Genomic DNA, 21,342 nt, shown 5'->3' with positions numbered 1-21,342 from the left:
ATTGTTTCATTATTAAGACCTTCAACTATTGATATTCCCGACATCTTCACGGATTAACGGCTCGTCCTCTTCGTCGTCCCTCACACGCCGGGGACAAAAAAGCGCTTAGTCGGAAAAAGAAACGGCCTTCTTTTCCCGTCTTCAGAAAATTAAAAGTCTACTCTTGCTCCTCAATAAATAAAAACATGATATTTGTCTGCTCTGATGAGGGGAAATATTTCCGGTTTAATAGGCCGTTCGCATTCAATACATAGCTCTGAAATATTAAAAAAGGGTTAAAACCAGAGTAGCGTCAATCAACAAGCCGCCACACGCCACACTCTGAGCACACGCCCCGAACCAAGATTTGAACAGCAGCATCACAAAGAACCCAAATGTTTTGATGATATGGCTTGCATGAGGTCAAAGGTCATCAGAGCTCATCTGTGAGTGCGGTAATGTCGGGCACCATGACAAAAAAAAGGAACATTGAGTGTGTGTAAAAAAGCATGAGAATGGATGTCATGGAACTGATAACACACAATATATAAACAGCATCAGCATGCATTATCCCTCGTGAGGGGGTTACTTTAGATCTTATTTGAACGGGGTTTCCTGACATTTATAATGTATCGTGTTGCCGCTGCTGAATCAGTCCTGTATTGAAGAAGGTTACAGTAAAGATTAAAAAAAAAAAGTTAGAAGATCAGAAGCAAAGTCTCGCTTACCATGAGCCTCAGTTTCTTGTTGAGGGAATACAATGCCTTCAGTTTCAAATAGGGGCTGCAGGAAGGCCACTACAGAGAGAGGAAGCACAGGGGTGGGGTTGTGTGGCGTGAGCTAATCATACAGAGAAACAACCATTTTCATGATCTCTCATCAGCACTTTGACTTTGTGAACTTTTAAAACTGCGGCCTGAGCGCAGCCTTGAAATTGTTTTACGTAAAAACATCTTATTATCATTAGAATAAAACGAGTTATTTATATAATAGGAACAAAATACTTAATCAACAAAAAAAAATTAAACGGACCTGAATTGACGGTCAGTGCAAAGATTTACACAACAAGACCTTCAGTCAAGCCCTTATTGCTATTTGCTGATTGTCTTATGGGGCAAAGGACTCTGAGCCAAGTGTCATCAGGCTGATGCTGCTGGCTGAGGGAGGCCGCCCCTCTCTGCCTGAGTGAAAGCCCGGTCGGGCCGGGGCTCTTTATTATCCCCATCCTCTTCATGATCGTCCCAACCTTTTCATTTGTCTAAATGGAAGAGCCCGTCGGCCTGTTATGCAGACAGGAGGATGGTCCCCCTGGGTGCCCAACGTGCGGCGAGGAGGAGTCTTTAGTGCTCCGAGTGCATCGACATGCAGTTAAACAACGCATGGCTAAACCTAACCATCCCCTCTCCTACACCGCTCGCACTCTCTCCATCTCGTGTTCTAGCCCGAGTACGGTTGTCCCTCTTTTCTGTCATTGCTATAAAACAAAAAGCCCCCCAAAAAAACGACTAGATTCTAGATGAAAACATATTGATCCTGGGGACTCCCTCGGGGTCAAACTAAGGACTATATTCTTATTTTGAACTGGCAAATTCTTGCATTTGACTGTAGCGATACACAAATACAACATCTATTAGGAATCTGTTTTTCACAGCTCTTGGCGGTGTTTTGGAGAGTTTTCTGCCTTAAAAAAAAAAAAGTAGGTTTTTTAAATCATTTACATAAAAATAGTCCAGTTCACATAAAACTTTATTGAATGTGGACCATTAAAGTCACCATTTGTCCCTGTTATATTTCTATCAGACTCCTAAATGAACATATGATTTTTTTTATTTAGCCTAAAATCTACTAATTTGACTAAAAACACGTATATTGTCGTCTTGCATTTTAAAAGCATCCCCCAAGTCGCCAGCCGCCGTTGAGCACGTGCCCCTTCCGGGTGTCCTGTAAAATAACACATTAAAGCTGCAGTGTGTGTCCGTATGATGGAGGGTGTGCATGGCCTGGAGGCGCTACGCTGATGGTTTGGTATGCTGGATTGATGGGGAATGCTGGGCGCATGACAGCATGTAAACAGAAAAAACAAATAGGGTGATTACCATGGTGACATGTGTCCGTGTATATCTCATCCAAGCGAACAACAAACGGACGAGAACAACAAAATAAAGCATCTCTCTCCTTCCAGCTGCGGGCTACTCAAATCAGGACAGCAAAGCACGATCCAAAATATACTTGGCATCCGATTGACAAGGCTGCAATGACACAGAGATGCTGTCGCATTCTGACCCCCCCCCCCCCCCCAACAACACACACACACACACACTCACACACACACACACACACACACACACACACACACTAGTTCCTTCGCGGCCACGGGGCTTGTTTATCCGCTTTATGAAATTGCACACAAAAGCGGCGACGGCGGTTGATGTGGGAGATTATCACAAGGTCATCAATCGGCGGGGAGGGGGCTGTGTGTGTGTGGGGGGGGGGGGGGTGCATGCGGATTGCGCACCAGCCCAATCTGGCTGTCGCTTGTTTACATCCTCGTTCTGGGGCTCGCAGCATGGCCGCTGTGGCTGCACGCGAAAATTACAATAATGAAAAATAACGAAACATCAAATTCAGCTGATCTGAAACTGTCGGGATGTGACCAGGGATGGAGGGAGGGGGGGCAAGCGACTTCCCTCGAACCTCCCCCCCCCCCCCCCCCCCATTTAGTCCATCTCATTGTTTCCTTTCCACCAAAACAGCGTCGGCCCGTCGTTATTTTAATGGAAAGTAGCGCTCATTAGAATAAAAACAACAGGCCTTCCGAATCTCTTTACATCAAAACCCACACGAATCGGAGCCGTAGCGCCATGTATACGGATCAGATCAACCTGCTCCGCTTTCCCTCCGCCCGTCTCGGGACGGAGCTGCATTTACTAAAAAAAGAAAAAAAAACACACACCAAAAGACACCCCCCGGCGCTCTTACCTCCTGTGTTTGTGCGCTTAGTGCTGCTGGCCTCCGTCGGGGTCTCCAGGGGTCTCTTGCGCGAGTCCGGAGGATCGGACTCCATGTGCGGTGGTTGATTGTGATGGTGAGGATTTGAAAAAATCCCGTTTTGCTGTACTGCTCCGCCGGCCATCATTTTCGAGCTCGCTCTTGGATGTTGCGTTTGCGTTTAAATCCCGTCGTTTGTCCCCGATGTGTTATTTTTCTTCTTTCTTTTATTCTTACGCAACGTATCGCCTTAAAGACGGGAGTCCGCGCGGAAAGGCGAAGGCGATTTGAGGAATTGGAGGAAGAGGGGAAAAAAAAGATACGCCTGTTTTCTTGCGCACGGCGAAGGATTAGCGGCGCGTTTTCTCCGCGGCGGTGCGCTCGTTTGCCTGGAAAGATGCTGCGCAGGCTACAGAAAAGAAAGAAACGCTGGAGCGGCGGATGATCGAGTCAGAGGTGGTGCTGCTGGAGGTGGAGTGGGGGGGGGGGGGGAGCGGGGGGTGGGATACAATCCTAAAAAGAATAATACAAATTAAAATTTAAAAAAAAAAAACTGGAGAATGATCTAGGTTTCTGGAGCGCGAGAGAGGATAGAAAACACGCTCAAACAAAGATGATCAATCTTCCATCAAGCTTCGGATGTGTGTGTCATTCCGCTGCAGCCAGAGGAGAAAGCGCGTTCTCATGTCAGGCAGTGCAAGGACGGTGGCGCTCCTCCGCAACAGCCAGCGGAACGGAACGATAAATAAAACAAGAACAATGCCGAAAGAAGGAGAAGTGAGGAGGAGTCAACCGGAGATAGAAGAACGGGGTCGGCGAAGCATTAATAGTTATAACAAAAAAAACGAGATGAAGAAAAGAAAAGATGAAGATCCGATATTATAATTTCTTTCTTCTTATCCTGTCCTGGCTCCGATCACGGAGACACCCAGCGGGGACGGGTCTGCGTGGAGAGGGTCCGGAGGAACACACGCACACACGCACGCAGCGAGAGAGAAAGAGAGTGTGTAGAAAGAGACGGTGTGTCTTTTTTTCTGCTCGTTCTCTGGGCGAAGATGCTGCAGTCTTTGCATTCAGAGCATCCCTTCTCTGACTGGCTGCTAGAGGGAGCGCAGGGGAGCCACTGACGTCACAGGGCCTTGCGATGCCTTCAAGGACATCCCGTCAAATTGTTTTTTTTGTCCAGGCTTTTGAGTAAAAGTGCGACTTGTTTATGTATTAAAGGCAATGGGTGAAACCATCTGATAACAAGTGAATTGTCTAGTTTGTGTGTTTATTTTCCCTCAAGAACAAGCAATGCTATAGTTAAAATACATTTGTTTTAAAAATGCCGATGAGATTCACCTACATTACAACAGTGGTCTTTAACAATCTGTACTCCGAAGCAGATAGAAGTCGAACAAAAACACAACAAAGTGAATAACAAATAAATAAACATCTCAGCTCAATATGAACACCTGCTCACATGCAAACCAAAACCATAGGGCCTCAAAAGGTTAATGAATAGAAGTCTAATGGTAATACAAAAAAGAGAATACTGTGCACGTAGAGTCTCACCAAGACTCTGCTCAAACACACAAACACACACACACACACACATTCACGTCACGCTAAAAAAAAAGAAAAGCCTCCAAACTTTTGGATTACCAAATTTCCCACTTCCCGTGAAGGCGTCGTGGGAGAGAGAGCGAGCGAAAGTAGAGGGAGAGTGGGGGCGCCTTTAGTCGCGACACGATTGGCCGAGTGTGCATTTCTCCGGCTGAACGACAGGGACACAGATACACACAGAGGATGCGGCGGTGGGTCCTTTATTCTTTTATTTGTTTATTTGACTCCGCTACAGTCGCGGCAAAAGCAATTGCGGTTGAACGGTGGGGGCCCGCGAGGCCCCTCTGCGGCGGTTTGGAGGTCTGCGAGTCGGCCGAAGGAGCCTCCAACTCACCTGCACATCTGCGCGAAGGAGGACAGCTCGCCCACATTTTTATTTGTGTTCTTTTCTCTTCCTGGGTTTCGTTTTACACTGTAAATTAACACGTGAAATAAACTGGAGACATTGAAAGGTTTCTTTCATGTTGAAAATTACCACCTTAAAAAAATGAACCAAAATTCATTTTTTTCCAGTTTGTAGCTGTGGTTGTTTTCCTCCTTGTTGTGATTGTTCGCCTCTCCATAATCTCACCTTCTTTCTTTTTTTTGCATCTCACAAAAACTAATGACCCTTTTAGGCCGTGACTGTAGGCCTGCTCACCCTCTATACACGCCCCCCCCCCCCCCCCCCCCCACAGCCCCTCTCCCCGATCCCTCCCCCCTCCCACAAAAGAAAATGTTTGGTTGTGCATTAGCACACTGCAGTTCTGACACTGAAAGAAAAGGAGAAATAAAGGGAGCCCTTTATGAGGACGCATGAAAGCCCCTGTGAGCGGCTCACCTGTCCCCTCGGCTGCTGCGTGACCCACCTGTGTGCGCTGTGCCTGACATCTCTGCGTTCAGCTCCGCCCGGATGTGAAGAGGGATCCTCCAGCACTGTGCGAGCTGTCTGAGAGCGAGCTATGCCCGCCTCAGTCTTCCTCTCTCTCTCCCATTCTCTCTCTCTCTCTTTCTCACACACACAGACACGCGCGCGCTCTGAGAGGCACACGCAAATACCTCTCTCTCCCTCTCTCTCTCTCTCTCTCTCTCTCTCTGTCCGGTGGCGTATACAGATGCGGTGCGCCCTCGTTGCCTCCTGTGAATCGTCGTCAAGGTGACATTGTGCTGCCTGCATGTGCACGCACACACACACACACACACACACAGTCACTCGCAGGCACACACACACAGAGCAGCTCTTCTCACACTATTTCACATCGCCATGAGAAAATGCACCGGTGAGCCAGTCGTTTCGCTGCTCTGGAAATACGTGGCAAATGGGAGGCAGATGAATCCCAGGGCAGCAGTCAGAGACAGATTGTGCACCACAAATAGCCGAGTATACTCAAGGGTAGGACAAAAGGCCTGCGCCGGAACCGTAACGGTGCGAGCCACGCGCTGCGCGGCCCGCGGAGTGCGGCGCGGATCCTTATACGTACATGTAAACTAACGGGAACATTTTGGAGCAGGAGGGGAAAAAAATCGTCTAGAGGCCGCACTGAGGCTCCTCACACCATCAGGCTTGTCCAGTCTGAGCTGGTGCTGCAACATATGGAAAAACTGAAGCAGCCCAACAAGCAGTAAAGCGCACAGACCAGCAGCATTCTTGAGTTTTTTATTGGGCTGTGGCTCCATGAGCACATGTTTGGGAGATGGTTTCCAGATAGTTTTTAGTTCTGCGAGCTCCTGTCTGGCTTCGGACGTTGACCCCGAAATGCTCGAAGCACTCGCCAAAAGTTATTCTGAACCCCGCAATTTGAAAAAGGAGGCCAATTCACAGCAATAACTTTTGTCCCCCACCGCCCCACAAACACATCGTCACGAGGAGCAAGTCATCTGAGCCCAAAGCCTTCAATTCAGCCAACAGTACTCCCATGGAATGATGTAAGGAAAGAGGATGCTTCTTTTCCATTCATTGACTCTTCTGTTTGGGCTTCCCAACTGAGACTGAAAAAAAATGTTTGGTAGTGAATCAAAAGCCAAATGTGAAAAGGAGGCAGAGAAGCGAGACAGCTGGAGCGTCATCCCCGACAAAAAAAGCTCTTGTGAGGTCTCTCTCAGAACAAGGTCATCCCCATCCGCCGTGACCCGCTCACACCGGTTTCCCTGCAGGGTTCAGTTCCCCGGGAGTTCTTCCACACTGGGTCAAGGCCGATGGCAGCAAAACGGAAAAGCAGGATGCAAAATCTGCTAGAGCGTTTACGCACGGTGGTACTCTGCTGAGCCCTGCTGGTGCAACGCTAAAAGAGCACCATGAGTTGATGTTTTCTGGTCAATTTCTTCTTTGGAATTTCACCCATTTTCTCATTCAAATTAGTTTTCAATCATTCATATACAAGTCAGTTGCTGCAGTGTATAAGTATAATAACATAATATAAAGTACGGAATAGCTGTAATTGACCTTAGCTGGAGGAAAGTGCTGAGATAATGAAGCACACATGTGTGAGGAGAAGCAAACTAATAGAGGGAGCATGGCAGGCGGTAGGGAAGCAGGAGATCAGTAAAACATTTGATCCAGGTAATCCATCTTTGTTAAAGAAAAATGAGAGAGGAAACGTGGCTTAAAGTACAGGAATTGGCAGTTAAGATGTTCCAAGAAAAGGCTGGATTTCCTGGACCTCCCAGCACTGATGGAAATGTGCTGATCCCCTGGAGCAGGTGTGGGTGTCCTGCCATAGGAGGCACGTGTCAACCATTTGGCTCTGTTGGACCTACAGATAGGCCTCCTGCAGGTTAACCCTTTAGTGTCTGACCCTCTACCCTCCTTGGACATTAAACACAGCCACACACTAAGGGGTAACTACCGTTGATCACATTTCAATATCTTTCTCAATCTCTCTTTTCTATTGGAATCACTGCAGGTACCAGCAAGGAGAGGAAGTCTCCCAAAAACTTTGCAGTGGAGGTCATGTGAGTCTTTGTTTTCACCTGATTGATATCATATTGATATTCAGGATGAGATGTTTGGAGAGAACAGAGTTATTGATGGTAATCGTTCAGGTACAGAGAAGTAAGAGTAAGAGTAGCAGGAAACAGGCTCCATCAATCATTTTGTGCCCAAAAAGGGAACTCATGTAATGAAGTAAGTATACTGTGAAACAGCCGACGACCCCGTTCTCGTCACAAGTGTAATATATTGTGTACAAACAAGTTCAAATTTAATCAGTCTTGACCTTCCATCACCTCATTGAAGCCGTGTAAGAAACCCCCCCTCAGAGCTTATTGTTGGGCCTTCCCAGAGTGTAAGTGAAGGACTTAAGTCCGGGGTCCTTGTCTTTCTCCTCCCACGTCCTCCCTTAGCATAATTGTCCTCCTACCCAGCACTCACTCAGTTACGTCCCAGAAATCAATTGAAACGTCGATGCAGAAGAAGAGGCCCGGACCACTCTGTGAGAGTGGGTTACTTCATTTTTTTGTGGTTGCAGACCCCACACACGCCAAGGATTTATGACTGAGACCAACACGGCTTGACTGCAATGAGAAAAGCTGTATGTTCCTTAAGAATAACATCATATTCCTGGCACCAAAGTAAGAAGGAGTTTTTTTCCCACTCTAATTCAACATTCAATTAAAAAATGCAAGTTTTTCAATGTTGAATGAGTTCTATAAACATATAAATTGTAATAAACCAAACATTTCTCACTCACTGTTAATCTGGCCAAATGGAAAATAAAAGATGTTTAAAATAAACGGCGACATTTTTGTCCACAAACAGTTCACATTGGAAAGACACATTTTATATGTATATCGTTCTTGTGGCTGGGCCACATATGTGGCTGGTTGAAAACCCCATCAACTTTATGAGCTTTTGCATAAATCCAAACCGTTCCTGTAAAACCTGGTTGTGTGCGTCTGCAGATGTGTTGTTTTTTTAACGCACTGTGTGTCTCTAGCGTTCATCATCATTCTTGGGATTCTGCAAATCTACACTTCTTTCTACTGAACTTTTAAACTGTTTAATGTAATGTTTTAATGCCCCCTGAATTGAGAGTCGCTGTAATCCGGCCCCTCTGGCGTCAGCCGTCTAAAACGTCATTATTTGTTTAAATACTTGCTTCTACATCCCTCCACTTATGAAGATACATCATTCTGTCTGTGTGAGCACGTAATGTGAATGGACATGGATTTGGATTGTTTGTTTGTTGGACACATCTCCGTGTTAACAACGTGCCTTTTCCATCTCCCCTGCTGAGGGCAGTTGATGAAGAGCGAAAGTTCATGTTTTTGGCCAGCTGCCTTTGTGCTGATCCAGCAGACTGACACACATCTGTTTCTGTGTTTTTGGCATCATTGTCTTTAGTCCGGGACACTGAAAGTTTGTTTTCTTTCATTAGCCGGTGATATCAGAGCAACTTTCTAAATCAGGTTTCCATAGAAACTCTACATTTGTCTTAAAAAAAATTCAGCAACCACAGCTGTGTGCATTGTCTTGAAAATCCATTAAGAGACATAAGAGTCATAAATGTCTTTAATGTAGCAGTGAGACAAAGGAGGGGTCTGGGAAAGACACATCCTTTGCATGGAGGTGAGAGCTGCTGGCAGCCAGCGACATCATATTACACACTAACTGCTGGCTGTAAATACAGCCACTACTGCGGCCCGCTGCTACTGCAAGTCTGATATACCTGTATATATACCTGTACGCACCCTGTCTGAAACACTCCACTTTAGCAGTCGTCTCCTGTAGAGGCCCACTGGTGCTCCTTGGGATAGGTAGTTCTCCAGCACAAAGCGGGTTCTGATGCGTGGAACCGAAGCATAAGTCTCAAACCTGTATTCTCAGAACAGACCAGCAGGGGGCGACTCCTACCGTTGCAAAAATAAGTCAGATTGTGTGGATAAAAAAATGACAACTTCATACCTGATTTATTCCCCAGAGTGCAGTTGCAGTGGGCAGAGCCACTGTCATAAAAAAGTAAAGACAAAATAGATACTGATGATGAACTGAAGGTCTTCTAATAATGACTTTTAATAGATTATTTAACAGTGACCTTGACAAATCCCACCTCATTCCTTGTTCTGATTAAGCAGATTATACATGTGAGTGTTAGGGAAACGTCCAAGTAGTCCCCCAGAGGCTGAGTAAGGGAAATGACCCTGCGGACGCGCTTCCTTCAATAAGTACATCCAATGATTGTGTTTTGCTGTTTTGTTGTTGCTCAAAAGACTGCTCTGTCTCTTAAACCTTTATCCCCGTTGAAACCCACCACCAGGTGACTCTACAACTGTAAATGACAACGAAAAGTTGTACCAAGTGGTATCAACAATACTTTGCTCCTACAGTGATCCTATAGGGACAGAGGAAATAAGAGCACAGGCTACAACTACTACTATAATTAAGCAATGGTGACGTAGATTATATCTACATAAATATATATATATATATATATAAATATATATATAATGTTTTTACTAGCGTTGTCGTTCAGTCTGGGTACCATGACTAGAAATGAAGAAAGGTTGAATCTGTCCTGTATGGAGCTGGGATTCTCTCCCCACATGTCTTTATATTCTCTATTACATATATTTGTATGTACAGTTTGTTAGTTTTCTTTCTACTAAAGAGCTGTTCTTTTTTTGCACAAGTACCATTTATTATACTAAATTAAATTAGAATTACTTTTTTTAACACACTGGTACTGTTTTAATGTACCAATGTAACTTATGAACACTTATGAATTTTAGGACAAGGGAAGCCACATTTTCCACCATAAATATCACGAGTGTTCAAACTGCAGAATACTGACAGGAAGTGCAGGGCTCAACCGCTCAGAATAAGATTACAACAAATGTACAATGGGTCAAAAATATCATTATATCTCTTGCCGAAAATAAGCCTGGTTATTGGCTTAGTGATAAAATCCTTCTGCACGGAAAATAAAGCCAAGCGGAATCGGCGATCGGAGAATGCCTGGAGTCCGGTCTGAGGGGAAGTTTGTAAACAGTAAACGGGATGATAAGTTTTGCAGAGGATTGGGGTTGTTTGTTTTCTCGAGCCGATGCCATTTTCTTTGGCCGGACTCCTCCGTGCCCACTGGTTATCACTATTCCTGTCTGGAGACCAGCTCCTTGAACCAAGTGCTCATCAACAAAGGCTGCAGCCTGCAGAGGTCAAACCATCCTGGGTAGGAGAGTGCAAACCTCAACCATGGCATAAAATAAAAATAAAAAAGGCTTCACCATAACCACTTGAATCCATCGTCTGAATCCCCCCCTTGAGATGCTATCTCTCAAGACAGCACTCAGGGACCTATCTGCGCTTTTGGTCCCGCTCCTCCATTAGAGCCACGATCCTAATTTACAACTTACGTCTTGACCAACTCCTTTTGGTCCAAATTCATTTCTGCTGATTTTTTTGTACCCTTTTTTTTGCCCTTCCTTCACCCAGAATTAGGTCGACGACGTACACCACCAATAGCCGCTATCACACAGACCCCCTGTGCAGCAGGAGCCGAGCCTCCCCTGAAGTGAATTGCCGTGTGTTATTCGCTTGTAGACCGTAATGTCACAGGGGAGCATAGACCACCTCAGGGCCCAGTGGAGGGAAAAAGGGCTTCACAACTACGCATTTGTTCTTGGATAATCCCTATGGCAAAGGCTCTCAGACGCTGCGCCTATCCTCAGGAACCAAGGATTGCCACACCTAACAAACCATCTGAATAAACTATATTTAGATCTGAGGAGTCTTTAGAAGAGTATTTCAATAAATGTTTCGCTCACTGGCTGGGGCAATTTGTGTTGTAGGGATAAGTAACAGCTAATAAAATAAATCAGGATTTTCTTTAGATTGGCCAACATTCAGTTTCAGTGTCTGTAAAGATCAAGCGAGTCCTCTTTCCGCTGATCTGAATGCAAATTCTACTCATTTCAAGCATCTGTATCTAAATCCAGGTCTTACTTCCAGGTCCAATTCAAGTAATATTTGCAGGCGCGGCTGGGTTCAATCATCAATCCCACTCTCCCTAATGCACCTGCTTCTACGTCCTGGCTCGCGCTTAATCCCAGTTCTATTCGCCCTGTAACGGTTTAAATCCTCTCTCCCATTCCTGATCACAGTTTTAAATCTCCAGTTTCTTTTCCCGTCTTGTTGAGAACCTTGGACCCTTGGTCTTGTTCGGTTTCCCAGTGTCTAATCGCCCCCACTCGTCCAAAAATTCACATACCCCGAACTGACATAGCTGGCCTCTCACTGGACTCTGTCCCGACCACAGGGACTATCTGTTAACAGGAAGTGGGCCGGCTTTACGCTTCGGGGCTCATTTTCTTATTTCCTCTTTGGGCCGGCCAATCACAGCAGGATTTACACTCGAGAACAGGCCACCAGCTCGCACTGTCTGGAAACATCTGTGAGGGTTAGCGAGGATGTTAGATATATTTAATGTAAACCCAAGATAAGTGAAGTTCCCGGGTCAAACCTCTAATGATGTGACAGAAGAGGGACACATACACAACTCTTTCTTATTTTAAATGACTGATCTTAAAACTGTCTAAATTCTTATGTAACTACAAAGTCGAGTTGGTTTACATCAGATGTCAACAAAACCGAATGCGTCATTTTTTTCATTAAACTTTTGGCCCTGTTGTTGATGAGCTTCCAGTGTGACTGATCACTTGGTTCCGTCCAAAAAAATGTGTTTGGTAAATCTGGGAAACAAATATAGTTAAATGTGAAAACAAGTCAGGCAAAAACGCCACCTTATATGTGATCGACTTTAAGCTGTTTTGTTTTATTCTGCTAAATTAGTTGAGAAATAACATTGCAGAATTCAATCAAAAATGAGAAACGTCAGTCTTGGGATTACCAGGAATGAGTGCAGTTTTTTGGTAGGGCCTCCCAGTATGATTCAATGCATAAAAGGGTATTAAACACGCATCGCATTATTACTTTGCAGTTTAACATACTGTAATAAGGACATCTTATTCAAGCAATTCAGTATGTCAATGAATATATTTATATTTATATATGATATCCAGAATATGATAACTACCATATCGTAACTAATATAAATATCCAATATCATATCCCTTTCACGCCGGTCTGTTGTCTGATTGTGAGCTCGGGCTGATCTGGGTCCAGCTGTTTTACCTCTAGCTCACTCGCCCGCGGGCCACATACGATAGTGTAAGATATTTAGAATTTTAATATAATAATCAACAAAAATTATTTTTTTTCTCCGTAGCTCATGGTGGAGCAACACAAGTTATCAAATTGAAATATGTATTATGTCCATCAATTCTTTCATTAATGTTAACATTCTAATTACATTAAATACAGACTGTAAAAATAAGGCTGCATTTTGAAGTCATTGGTATAATCCTGGAAATTGAAAGACATCAAACCTTAAAGAAAATAATTGAGCAGCTTTACAACCGCTGTAGAAGACACCTACAAAAAGAAAAAATACCTCGATAAAACCCAGCAGACAGAGCGTTGAGAACTAGGCAGCGGGCCGTCCAGCTCATATAGAAGCAAGTATCGGTTCGGACAATTTACTCATCATTGATGACGACTCATTGATGGCAGCGGGTCCATGTCACGTGACAGGTTTAGGAAGTGGCTTCAAATCATTGTGCGAGATTTTGATCAGATTACCCAATGGGATCCCCTCAACATTTGTGATTATAATTATTGACATCTGTGCGTTTGTGACATTGTTGTTTTTTGATGGTAGTTTGCAAGTGTTTGGACACTGCACTGGACTGACACAAAGCCTCTTGGCCTGACCCCGAGCTCTCTGACATTTCAGCCAATGTGCAGCATTGTTCTACTCTTCCGGTGACATTGATTGACCCTCTGTATTTAAAAAAACAAGCAATTGGCCAGTGTATACACTTAACACCAGTGTCGGTGGGTGTGCGCTGTGTCCTATAACGATGCATGCTGAACTAAAACCTATAAAGGCTCCACACTCCCTCCTTCAACTTCAATGTCCAAGATTTGATATAGAGATGGGGATACGGGGGTCAGGTGGTTAGGAAGGTATCGTAGTAATGCCACATTTTGCCACCTTCTGGATATCAACCGCCAGTAAAAAAAAACAGAAGAAGAAAAAGAAGAAGAAGAAGAGTTCAGCTCTGATAATTGGATATTATACTCACGCCTCAGGAGCCTTTTTCAGGAGTTGTAAGTGGGACTAAAGTGCTAGCCGGTCAAGCTAGCCGCAGGATGGCCAACACGGTGGACTTCTCACTGGTGTACAGTGTGCACGCTGTCTTTGAATTCCATAAATGGTTGTAAGTCGGGCTGAGCCGTGTGGGAATGTGCCTGCTGAAGGCCAAACAGCCCAATTCTTATTGGGTATATAAATATTAAGGTTCATGAATATTAATATTAGATTATCAATATCAAACTAAGTATAGTTTGCAATGCTTTCTGTTCACACTGGTGTTTAGGTAAAATCAATGATTTAAGCCTGTTTTCATTCGTTTTTATTCCGTATTGCATGGCCACTTTCTGTATAATATGTTCTCTCTTTTGTTAAGCACTTTGTGACTTTTGCATGTGTGTGGTAGTGTGGTATACAAATTAAATTAATTAATTAACTTAATGCTCCCTTGTAACAAATGCATAATGTTGTTTATGTTGAGTTATATACTTTTACAACTCTCACAGCATTCTCACATTTAACAGAGAAAAAGTTGTGGGGTATTATCCAACCATGTGACGTTGAATATGTTTTCCAGGTCATGGAGTCATGAGACAACGATGCAACAATGTCACGAGAAACCTAATCGCGAACATCAGGATACAATGAATTCATTCTTACTTACATAAGGTTAAGTTGTTGTTTTTATTCTCACCCCTTTTCACTAGAAATGTGACACACAATGAGAAACTCCTCCAAACACCCACTTAATATCAGTCGGAAAAAATATCATCTTTGTTTCTCTCAATTAAGTAATGAATTTTCATTTAAGCTGACTTCAGATGAATGATATCTATTCTAATTTACATTTCCAGATTTACCAAAGTGTTACAATTGGCCATTCATGTTCCTGGGCTGCAGTGTGCACAAAGTGCATGTCCCGGTCTCCCTCTTTCTCTCTCAGGTTCATTGTTAAAGAGGCAGCGAAGCGGTGGAGGAGGCGATGATGGAGGTTCAAAGCCAGACGTGAGTCAGACTTCAGAACATTATGACTTCATGAGAGCTGAAGCAGAAACAGCCATTGTTTCATTTCCCTTCACCTCTTATCTTATCAAATAACAACATGCACAAAGCCACAAGCCTGTTTATGGGAATATATAGGTTTCCAAATAATTACACTTGTTGTACAGACACTGGGTAATGGACGACATTTCAAACAGACATTTCTGCCTTTGTCCTGATACACTCTGGTCTCCAGCTGCTTGGTAACTTTCCGCTCAATACTGCGAGGGAAAACTGTAAATCACTGAAGAGGTTTCACCTTGGCATGGACACGGTTCTGTTTATAGCTGCAATAAGCAAGATTACATCAAAGCTTTGGACTTTTCTGTTGAAGCATCCTCTCTTTGGAAAATAACGGTCTTCAAGATTCAGGACTACTGGTTGTTTTCTTCTTTCTCGCTTGTAACATTGGTAACTGGCATCTTTTAAGACTTAAAGGGAGAAAATACTTCCTTCATTTCTTCGGAAAGCCTGATTCTTTAATGTCTACCTGAAGAACACACAGCAGCTGTGGACATAAATTGTTGCCTTTGATGTCCGGTTATGCTTTTGCTCGAGGTGGACCACAGAAACTCACAGTTTGGATCACATTACGTTGCTTGACCGTTCACAAGGAAGCGAATAGAAATAATTAATTATATATATTAGAGTGCAATTATATTTTGCACTCTAATTATTGCCTGATAACTATCGGCAGTAAAACCTGATGGTGTGTAGAGTGTAATTAATCAGAGGTCACACAGACGCCAGTGGGCGGCACGGTGGTGTGGTCGTTAGCACTGTCGCCAGGGGGATCCAGCCTCACTCCGGCCTCCTCCCACAGTCCAAACACATGGTTGTGACTTTGCCTGTAATGTGAGAGTGAATGGTTGTCTTACCTAATTGATTGATTGGTCTGGTTTGATGCCGTGTGTTGTGAACTGGCACCAGACTGAGCTACTGCGGCCTCGTATCGGTTTGTTAGTGATGATCAATGATGGCGTTCGCTGAGATGAATGGCGAGTCCGGCAAAGCAAACTATTCAGGGTTCAGGGGGTTTTAGAACAAGCTGACCAAGCCCGTGTCCTTCTAACGACTGCGTTACAAGCAAATGCTGATAAACATGACGCTAAATGAAGACACAAATGTATTCAACGTTCATGCAAATGCCTGGACCATAAACGTCTCCGAGCATATGATTTATGGATGGTCGTGTAATTCTCCCTCTGACCTCCTTTTTAAAAACTTGCTATGAATCCACATCACCTGAACCTGAAGGCTCTGTGCGAGTTAGTCATTGTGAATTTGTATTTCAAATGAGCAGCTGCTCCTGACACGAATAATGAGGATGAAGATTATTTGAATAAATATTATGGAATTATGGAAATATCGAGATGCTTTCATAGAGTCTAATGTGTTCTGGCAGATCCACCTCAACTGATTAGGTTAGGATCCACCACTACCGGTTAGGTGCAATTTTACCATTTCAAGATTTTTTAATTTTTTCCTTTTTTACAACAACAAATGGGACAACAATCTAAACCAGACTAAATATTGAATTAATCACTGTTAATACAGTTGCTTAATGGAGTTAATGGTGTATTAGAATAAGAAACAACGCATTGCCCATGTGATAAATGAAACACTACGACAATGTTATTATTCAATACAACCTCCAAGTGTGATTCGGTTATTTTACACAAAATAATGGCTGCTATAAAGCCAACAGGGACCGATACTGAACGCCTCAACAAACATGTGACAATGTTCAGAAACATTCACGCTTGTCAGTCAGAAATCGGGGCCTTTGTTCTGGGCCGATACGTAGTTGCTTGAAAAAGCAATGTGGGGGTCTATTTTTACCGTGTTGCATTGGTCTGTTCAGGGGGACTGGTGACCTGCTTCCTCTGCAAAATAAAAAATACAGCTGAATGAGTTACTAATACGATTAAAACATGCATCTTAAAAATGGATTCTGGATCACATTGGTCACAGTTGTGGGAGTCATAAACATAAATAGATGTAAAATTGGGTTAATTTTGTAGTGAGGGTGAGGATATTTTTTGTGCACGGTACCTAAAATACTATGTCCTACTGGTGTATTTTATATTTATATATCTTGATACAAAGCTAATATTGGTTACTTTTATATCAGTACCCTTTAATTATGATATTTTATTTAGATTATTTATTTAGTGGATAGTATGATTTGCTTTCAGGGTTAGGTTGGATGCAAATAAGCAAAGTTACATTAAAACCATATTTTTTCTAAATAAGAAGGGAAGCTTTAGAGATTTACCATGGGTATTCAATAAAGGATCAGCGATGTCCATTCCTCATGGAAAGGTCATGCACGCCACAAAAATGACTAAACTGCATTGTGATTTATCTCATATATATATATATTTGAATTATGGAGGATAAATGATGAATTATAAACAAATATCCTTGTTTGAAGTACAATATGGGCTGTGTTAAATAATGAGGTTTGTATTCTCAAAAAGTTTAGCTTTCTCTCATATTGGCTCTATTAGGCCTTTTAATGATATGCATAATATTAACATAAGTCAACACTAACATATACAAATATTTTCTGGTAAGATCCTCTGGTATCATCCACTCTTTTTGAAACATGAAATAACTATTTGTTCTCTCCCTCTCTCTTGATTGTGTGAATCTCAATAGAGTCAAAACGCTCATGGGAATGCATCAATTCGCTGCTCAGCATCACGCGATACATGAGTGAGAACACGTGCAGCTGGTCGGTATGTTTCCTGCAGCGCTGAAGAAGTGCCTTTAAAGGCAAGAAAAGCTGCACTGAGGAAAACAGACCCTTTTATAATTGTCAATGTTCTGCTGCCTAAAGGATAAAGAGACAAAAACAACACATTCTGTACCATTCATCAATCTGATCATTGCTTGCTTCTGCTTGGACCTGCTTTTTTAAGAAGAGGAATTTAAAAAAATTCTATTTGCATGTCTGGGTAAAAAAAAAAACATGAACCAACCTGATTAACATAAGTAATCTTATTTAATCAAGGCAGCAGTGATGACTTTGAGACTTTCTCGTTATATATTGCAAAAAGTGTAATGCTGCTTGCTAGTTTTAATAGAAAAGAGTTAGCAACACCGGGCCGGGTATTTTCATACATTTTCAAAAACAAAGCGTATACTCCTGTTGGTTTCTCAAGTTTACCACGTCTAGCTCTATAGTTTGTTTGAAATAAATACAGTAAAAGACTAAGACAAAGGGACATTTGTAACTCCTTCAGTAATGATTAGCTTCGCAGAACAGAACTGTATATTATATCTGTTCCTGAACAGGCTGGCAAAATACATCTGAGTTTGTGAATAGGTAAACAGCAGCACAACCATCTTTCATGTCCCAGAAGGTGTTTCGGTATCCTCACTCGAAGATAAATCACTCTTGTAATAGCCAGGTGGCCTCTTGGTAATGCCAGCCTGGCCTCTGTTTAGCTGCTCCATATAGACCCATATATAGCAGAGGTGAGCAGTGAAGCATAGAGGGCGAGTGACAATGTTCCCTCAGAGAGAGCGAGTTATGGCCCCTCCTCCCAAGAACAATAGAGCCATGTGTGCGAGGCTTCCAGTTTTCCCCCTCGTTCCCTTTTACACATGTGTTTTACAGTAAGACCCATGGACAGTACTATACATGCTCAATGTTATATGCTATAAAAATGTGTTTTTCTTCACTTCTGGCTTCCGTCACGTCTTCCCCTCGCCCCCAACCCTATGAGGATGGGTTGTAAATCTGATGTTCCCTCTGATGTTACGGGGTAGAGATGATAAGGACACACACGTTGTGAAAGAAAAACACATCAGAAGAGCTGTGCAGCTCTGGACGTCTGGATCAGCACAAAGTGAAGAGGGAAGAAGAAGGTGACTTTGTGTTGGCAGCATCCCAACACAAAGTCAGCAACTGAAAAGGAGTTTGTAGTAGTTTAACTAGATTATCTATCCACTTCATTATAATTGGTAACAACCCCTGAGTGACCGGGACGTCAAGGGTCAAGGGTTCAGTTAATGATTTTACATTTACCTTTTGTTGTCTTTTCTAAATAGGTTTGGCTAAACTATGGTCTTCCATCAGTTTTTTTATTATTTTCAGCTCTTAGCTATTTCGAGATCACTCCAGTGATAACATAACTGACGGGAATTTTTTGTTTTTGGGGAGGTGGGGGGGACTTTTACTTAATTTTTTTTAATTAAAAGGATAATCAAACAATTGCTGCATTTGCATAATTTATTTCTCAATGATGCACAAATACAAATTTTGAGGCCTGGTGCCTCCTCTTTCAGACTGACATGCAAATGCACATCAAAAGCAACGATACATGGCAACGTGTGTCAGGATCCGGGTCTCTCCCTCTCTCTCCCCCTCTGCCATACACATTCACTGACACACTCATTTACCCATTAGTCTCACCTTAGCGCACACACCCACTTCTCACGTAGTCTTCCCATCCACCTGCCGCTCATTCCAATCAGTGCCCGCCCCGTTTGCTGTTACACCTGTGTCTCGTCATGTCTAATCACCCTGTCTATATCTTGCATGTGTTCCCTTTGTGTCTTGTCGGATTGTTATTGTAAGTCGAGTTCTTGCCTTGTCCAGCAGCCTCAAGACCCCGCTGTCTCTTACGCACAGCCTAGTCCTGCCCGCCCGATCTCCAGCGTCGCGCCGCGGAAGCTGCATCCCGTGGGCTCCTGTCGAGCTTCCCTCTTCATGGAGGAGACTTCCCCGTTCGGAGGATTATTTTGTGTTTTGCCTTTTGCTTAGCTGGTCCCTTAGAGGATACATTTTCGTTCTATGTTTTGCCTTCGAGCTCGGCTCGTTGTTTCAGTTGATAATTAAAACCCTCATTTCTGTGACTTCCCTCTGCGTGTGGATCCTTTCCGCCAGATACGCACCATCGCGTGACAGAACAATCCGACCACACGCTATGGATCCAGCAAGGGAGGAATCCATTGCCACAGCCGTAGAGTTCCAGGGAGCGATGCTGGGTCGACACCAAGAAGAATTGTCGGCAGCCAGGCAGGCCGTTGAGAGTCTGGCCGCTCAGGTGAACGACCTATCTATGCGCCTGACCCAGACCCATTCCGAGTCTTCATTTTCACTCTCTCACTCGTCGTCTCCTGAGCCTCGCATCAATAACCCCCCGTGTTACGCTGGGGAGCCGGCGGAATGCAGGGCATTCCTGACGCAGTGTGAGGTGGCCTTCTCTCTGCAGCCTCGGACCTATGCTGAAGACCGAGCCCGCATCGCTTATGTGATTTCCCTACTAACCGGGCGCGCCCGTGAATGGGGAACCTCAGTTTGGCAGGCTGGAGATCCCTGCTGCGGACGCTTCCTCCTCTTCAAGGAGGAGATGATAAAAGTATTTGACCAGTCAGTCTTTGGACGCGAAGCATCGCGTCTCTTGACCACCATTTGTCAGGGAAAGAGGTCCGTTGCCGACTTCGCTATAGAGTTCCGAACTCTTTCCACCACCAGCGAATGGAACGAACCCGCCTTGGTGGCCCGCTTTTTAGAGGGGTTGAACATAGAACTCAAGGAGGAGATTTACGCTCGTGGGTCACCAGCCGAGCTCGACACGCTGATCGAGCTGGCAATCCGCCTCGATCGGTGCTTTCAACAACGGCGACGAGCCCGCACCGCTACCCCGACACCTCGAGAGTTATTTCCCCCTTTTGCCCCCGCACCTGAGCCCATGCAGCTGGGTGGCATTCGCCTCCGGCCGGAGGAGAAACAACGCCGCCTCTCGAACAGACTGTGCCTCTACTGCGGTGCGGCGGGCCACTTCGCCGCCTCCTGTCCGGTAAAAGACAGAGCTCGCCAGTAGACAGAGGAGTACTGGCGAGCGCGGCGGTGTCTTCATCCTCATCCAGATCCCGCACCACTCTCCCCGCCGTTCTAAGGTGGGCCGGCTCATCTGCCTCCTGTCCGGCGCTGGTTGACTCGGGGGCGGAGGGAAACTTCCTAGACGAGAGATGGGCTCGGGAACACAACATTCCCCTGGTGGATTTAGAAAAACGCACCACCATATTTTCCCTGGATGGTGAAACTCTAGCTGAGGTCCATCAGGTCACCAGTCCGGTGAGTCTGACCGTCTCCGGGAACCACCAAGAGACTATTTCTTTTTTCATTTTTTGTTCCCCTTATTCCCCCATTGTCTTAGGGCACCCCTGGCTTGTCCAGCATAATCCCCATATTAACTGGGTCAGGAGTACTATTTTGTCTTGGAGTCTTTCGTGTCATGGTAACTGTTTAGTGTCTGCTATCCCTGCCGTGTCCCCTGTCTCTGTTTTTCAGGAGGAACCCGGTGATCTGACTGGCGTACCGGAGGAGTACCACGACGTGCGGGCGGTTTTCAGCCGCTCCCGGGCCGTCTCCCTGCCCCCTCACCGCCCTTACGACTGTAGCATTGACCTCCTCCCTGGCACCACGCCCCCCCGCGGTAGACTATACTCCCTCTCGTCACCCGAACGAGAAGCGTTAGAGAAATATCTCTCAGAGTCGCTGGAGGCTGGAATTATTGTTCCATCCTCTTCTCCTGCCGGTGCGGGGTTCTTCTTCGTGGAAAAGAAGGACGGGTCGTTG

At 44.5% G+C, this 21,342-nt stretch overlaps 1 protein-coding gene across 4 annotated transcripts in view; it reads right to left on the bottom strand.

Moving 5' to 3' along the window:
* Nucleotides 1–5,547, bottom strand: part of nova2 (NOVA alternative splicing regulator 2) — a 61,229-nt gene extending 55,682 nt beyond the window's left edge. The window contains exons 1-2 of one of the 4 annotated variants that reach the window (XM_037464006.2): nt 5,424–5,547; nt 708–776 (exon numbers count right to left, since the gene is read on the bottom strand). In XM_037464006.2, the coding sequence (XP_037319903.2) occupies nt 708–776; nt 5,424–5,445 (91 nt within the window). In that variant the 5' untranslated portion in view covers nt 5,446–5,547. Of the gene's footprint in view, nt 1–707; nt 777–2,958; nt 3,930–5,423 lie in introns of those variants that run through there. The other 3 variants (XM_037463989.2, XM_037464015.2, XM_037463998.2) reach the window with 3 other exon arrangements.
* Nucleotides 5,548–21,342: the final 15,795 nt, after the last annotated feature.

This window comes from Pungitius pungitius, chromosome 3, assembly GCF_949316345.1.
Source record: "Pungitius pungitius chromosome 3, fPunPun2.1, whole genome shotgun sequence".
NCBI classification, from domain to species: domain Eukaryota; kingdom Metazoa; phylum Chordata; class Actinopteri; order Perciformes; family Gasterosteidae; genus Pungitius; species Pungitius pungitius.
Note: the sequence above shows the minus strand (reverse complement) of the source record. Positions and strands in the feature narration are given on the sequence as shown.